The 5,165-nt window shown below is 18.4% G+C and overlaps 1 protein-coding gene across 1 annotated transcript; it reads right to left on the reverse strand.

The window, feature by feature from the left end:
- Nucleotides 1-1,924: 1,924 nt before the first annotated feature.
- Nucleotides 1,925-2,885, reverse strand: MKS88_004056 (uncharacterized protein; the record flags this gene model as incomplete). The annotated part of the gene is made up of 2 exons (XM_067217201.1): nucleotides 1,925-2,533; nucleotides 2,799-2,885. The coding sequence occupies 2 exons, from the start codon at nucleotides 2,883-2,885 to the stop codon at nucleotides 1,925-1,927; spliced, it is 696 nt and encodes a 231-aa protein (XP_067071653.1).
- Nucleotides 2,886-5,165: the final 2,280 nt, after the last annotated feature.

Genomic DNA, 5,165 nt, shown 5'->3' on the forward strand with positions numbered 1-5,165 from the left:
ATATATATATATATATTTGTTTATTTTTAAATGGTACAACGTTTTGTTAAATTTACATTTCCTGAAAATATAAACTATTCTAAAAACAAAAGCATTTTCAATTCGTTTTCAATAAATAAAACAAATTTTTAAGCTTTCCATATTATATTTAACACAAAACTATATTCATATAATCTGGGCTAAAACAAGAAAAACTGATTAGCTATTTTTATTTTTCTGTGTAATGTGCATTCAAGAAATAACAGTACAAAAAATATTGTTACATGAGTAACATTTTCTATCATTTCTTAAGAATAGATCTATATTTTACGAGAATTATTTGTGTTTATGTACTTAGTTAATTACGTTTAAATATTAAAATTAAGTTTTATATCTTTTGTATGTAGACATAACAAATTTTTTTATTATTTTTTTATATCTTATTGAGACTCAAACTAAAAATGTAAAAAGTGTTTTAGCACTTATTAATTTAAATACAAGTATCAATAATTTAAAATATATATACTCTTGTATGACAAAAAGGGAAAAAACAAATAAAATAAAATAAAAAAGTAAAATTATATAAAAAAGTGCTATTATATAAAATAGTAAAATTAAATAAAAAAGTAAAATAATATAAAACCGTAAAATTATATAAAACCGTAAAATTATATATAACCGTAAAATTATATAAAACAGTAAAATTATATAAAACAGTAAAATTATATAAAAAAATAAAATAATATAATATAATAAAGTAATATTAAATAAAAATTTTAAATAAAATAAAATAAAAATAATATAAAAATAAAATAATGAATTATTTATGTATAATAACAATAAATTAACTTCGATAAGTCTGAATAAAAACATCGATGAAAATGTAAATTACTTAAGTAACATATGCATTTAAAGCAATAAACAGAAAACTCAAAAATATGATGAACAAGTTTTATTAATTTTTTATTTTATTTCCAAAAAAATTTATGCGCAAAAACGGAATATACATTCTGACTACACACAAGTTTCTTAAATAAGTCATAGAATTTCCAATTATTTTATGAAATCCCCATTTAGAATTATGTTAATATATTAAAAATAAAATAATTTTTAATTGATAGTTTATTTATAAAAAGTTTATCTCTCATTTTTGTTCATAATGCATTTACTAAATTACATGATGGTTGTTATTTATAGTAGAAAATATTCATACATAATCATTATATCTCTGTTACTCCAAATATATAAAACAATGTAAAACAGGATAACAACTACTTTATCAAAATTGGGTAGATACACCAAAGAAACTTTATACATACAAATAATCACAAATGTATAATTTTGTTAAAGTTGTTTTATATATTTTTATAATTCATGTGCTTTAGTTTTTTCAACATGTTCTTATGAAACTCCTTTTACTTTTTTCAAAAAGAATAGTAATTAAAAATAGCCCCATTAAATGCAAGTTACAATTTTTTATAATATGTTATTCCAATATGTCTTATCTAGCAGTAAAGTTTAAATATAACTATATAACTTGAAATATAATTTCATAAATATAACAGTTAAGTTTCCATCTAATAAAATATATCAGAGTTTCACAAATGAACTAGAATAACACCATTAATTTTTTTCCCCCATAAATTTTAAAACATATCACACCTTACAAAACTATATTTCATATAAAAATATACATATAATAAAATACATGTTTGTATAAAATTAATAAAAATAACTTGACGGTTATAAAAAAAAATAAAATCATCTAGAAAATTATTTTAAAATAAAAAATTAAACATAAATATATCAAGATCAATATAAATTATGCTTATATTTTTACACCTCTCCGTGCGTATATATATATATATACGTATATACGTATTTATGGATGTTCCAATATAACACTTACGTTCTCATAGTAGCCTCCCAAAGAAATTAATGTAATTTAAACAATCTGTTCGCGCTCATATTTACGACATCGTTTTTCATTGTTACATCGTTCAAACCTAGGAGTTTTATCCATTATATTATTTTGTAATTTTAAAAGGCTATAAAAATAAAATATAGTACATATAGTTGATAATAAATAAGATGCATTATAATGTCCTGATAGGAAAAGTTTATTTGATACCAAATTTATTATAACCTGTGAAAAAAAAAGTGCATAATTCTGTAAAAATTTTACATTATTTAATAAATTCCCATTACTATTTATACTGTCCTTAATATTTTTACTTCCCGATTTCAAGACATCCAATATTTTCTTTTCAAAAAAAGAATCTGCTGTTCTAAAACCACGTTTCCATGGAGCACATATATATTTTTGGGTTAACTCATAAATATTTGAATCACATAATAATGACGTTACTTTTGATTCTTTACTTCCCAAATGATTTTTTTCTTTTATTTCACTATTTATTTCTTCGTTCTTTTCATCTCCGCTTTTTGTTAATTCTTTTTTTATTTCTTTAGATTTCTCTTCATTTGTTGCTAATATTCTGTCCGTTTTAAAACATAATGATATGTTACCTAAATTGATTTGCTCATCCAAAGGCTTATTTGAAATACACAAAAAAAAAAAAAAAAAATATATTATTTAAAAAAGTATTTTTTCTATATTAATAAAGCTTTAATTTTACAAAACAAAAACATAACGTAAAAAAATAAAAAAAATTCACATAAAAAAATTGCGACAATTATTATTATTTTCCTACATTGTTGTAATACTGCCATATACAAATAAAAAGGATAATAGCAAAAAATTTTGTAAAAAGATGTAACTTAAATTTTTCTTTCATATTATAATTCTTTGAGGCAACCATATGTGCTGGTACTAAACAGTTATCTCTTTTTATAATATTCCCTAAATGAACAGCGCAATTTAAATTATAATTTTTCTTTATCATTTTTTTACCTTGAAAATTTATTAAATTATTATATATTTTTGGTTTTATATGCATATATAAATATTTATACAATAATTTAAACGGAAAATTTTATTATTGAACATTTTAATAATGTAACAACAATATAAAACTTTTAAAAAAATGCTGCTCTTTCTGTTAAAATAAATACTAATTTTATATAGAAATATATACACTATATTTTTATTTTTCTATGGATTGTATCTCAGTAGCGTATTATTAGAGATAAACCAGAGTGTAATAATCATAAATATGAAATATTAAAATTCCATTATTCCTTTATTCAGTAATATCTGAAAATTTTTAAAATTATAAAAATTTAAAGAAAAGAATAATAACATCTTTTTTTCTTTTTTGTACAAAAATATAATATATGATATAAAATTTAAAAAATTTTAAATTAATGTAATATACTTTATACGATTGAACGCTACAATTTTATAAGAGTATCCAGATTAATTAAAAATCCGTTATTTTTTAATTAATAATTTTCTAATATAATCGTTATATATATAATTCGAATAATATCAGTTTTTAAAAGTACTATAAAAAAAATACTTAAAAAAAAATTTACTTTTTAGAAAAACAAATTTTTTATCTATTGTATTTATATGCAAGAAATGTATGCTTAAAAACAAAAAAAAATATATAGAGTAATACAAATTAATATATCACATATACCTTCAGATGTTTTTTAATAATACTTTTAGAAAGGATGATAAACTCTAGCAAATATTAACAAGTAAATATGATTTTAAAAACTTGTACTATAAAAAAAATTCATTTATGGAAACTCTTTAATATAGTATGGTACTTATTATATATATCAATAGATTATTTTAAATTGTAGAAACAAAAATGTGTATAGAAAAAATTTTATCTGCTATTAGAAGATATAACGTAAAAGGAAAATCATTTTGAATTGAATTCATAATTTATTTTTATATCTTTATTATTAATATAAAAAAAAAATACCAAAAGAAAAAGAAGGATTATAATTAAATTTCAAAATAATAAAATGGGAAAATAATTAACCAGTTTCATTTGAGATAAAAAATATTAAACAGTAGTTATGAAAATATTCTACATTTATACTAAGAATTCTTATAATAATCGTATTTTTTTCTTTCTAATTTTGTACAAAAAATTTTGAACATAATTTTTAAATGTTATTAGCAAAAGGTTTTTCCCTAAAAAATATATAATGAATAATTATATTTATTTTTTATAGTTATCACAAATTTTATATTTCATAAGAACTTTAAATTTAAAAAAAATAAAAAGAAATAGAAAAATTTATATACATTATCATAATATTTACATGAATAACATTTTCTTTTTCAAACGAATATTATAATTTTTTTTTAAATTATTCTCAATATACAATAAAATTATATATACGACTTATTATTAAATAGTTATTTTTCCAAACTTTTAGTTTTTATATTACCTAGTCCTTTTAATGGAAATAATAATATATTTATGCAGATTAAGATTTTATATTAATTATCTAACATTTATAAAATTACTAACTTATTTTTTTTAAATATTACCATCAAGGAAACATCGTCAAACAGACTACATATAAAAAAAAATTTGCAACATAATAGTTATTGAATATACTTTAATTATTTTTTAAAAATTATTTTATCTATTTTAAGTAATATTAATATTTTTCTCTTACGTTATATTTTACTATATTAAGAATTTTTTTTAATAGTAAGCATTGACAAGAAGGTTTAATTGTTGTACATATGAAGTGAAAAATACTTTTTCCTAAGGAATTAAATAAAAGAACAGAAATACTGTGTGCTTCCGCGTTAAATCTATTTATTATTTTATATATTTTATTTTTTACCTTTTTAAAATAAAAATAGTTAATGATATTTTAAATAAACACAATAAAATATTGTAAAAGTATTGGACAGATATTAAAAAGCCTATAAACAATATCTGTGATAACAAATGAAGAAAATATCTAACTTCTTACACAATGATGATAAATAGTAAAATTTAGAACATAATTTCCCCTTTTTGTATATAGTAAAAAAAGCAGAATTAAATAACAAATATATAAATTCTAACAATATAATAAAATTTGTAATTTTAATGAATTTTTACAACCATATAATCATAACAATTTTTTCAGAATTTCAAAGTATTTATAATTAAAGTTTTTTCTTCTTTTTTTTTTTTTTTTTTTTGTTTATATAAAAAAGTACTTCAAGAAAAAGATTTTAAAAATATAACACATGAAAAGTT

This window comes from Plasmodium brasilianum, chromosome 12, assembly GCF_023973825.1.
Source record: "Plasmodium brasilianum strain Bolivian I chromosome 12, whole genome shotgun sequence".
Taxonomy (NCBI): Eukaryota; Apicomplexa; class Aconoidasida; order Haemosporida; family Plasmodiidae; genus Plasmodium; species Plasmodium brasilianum.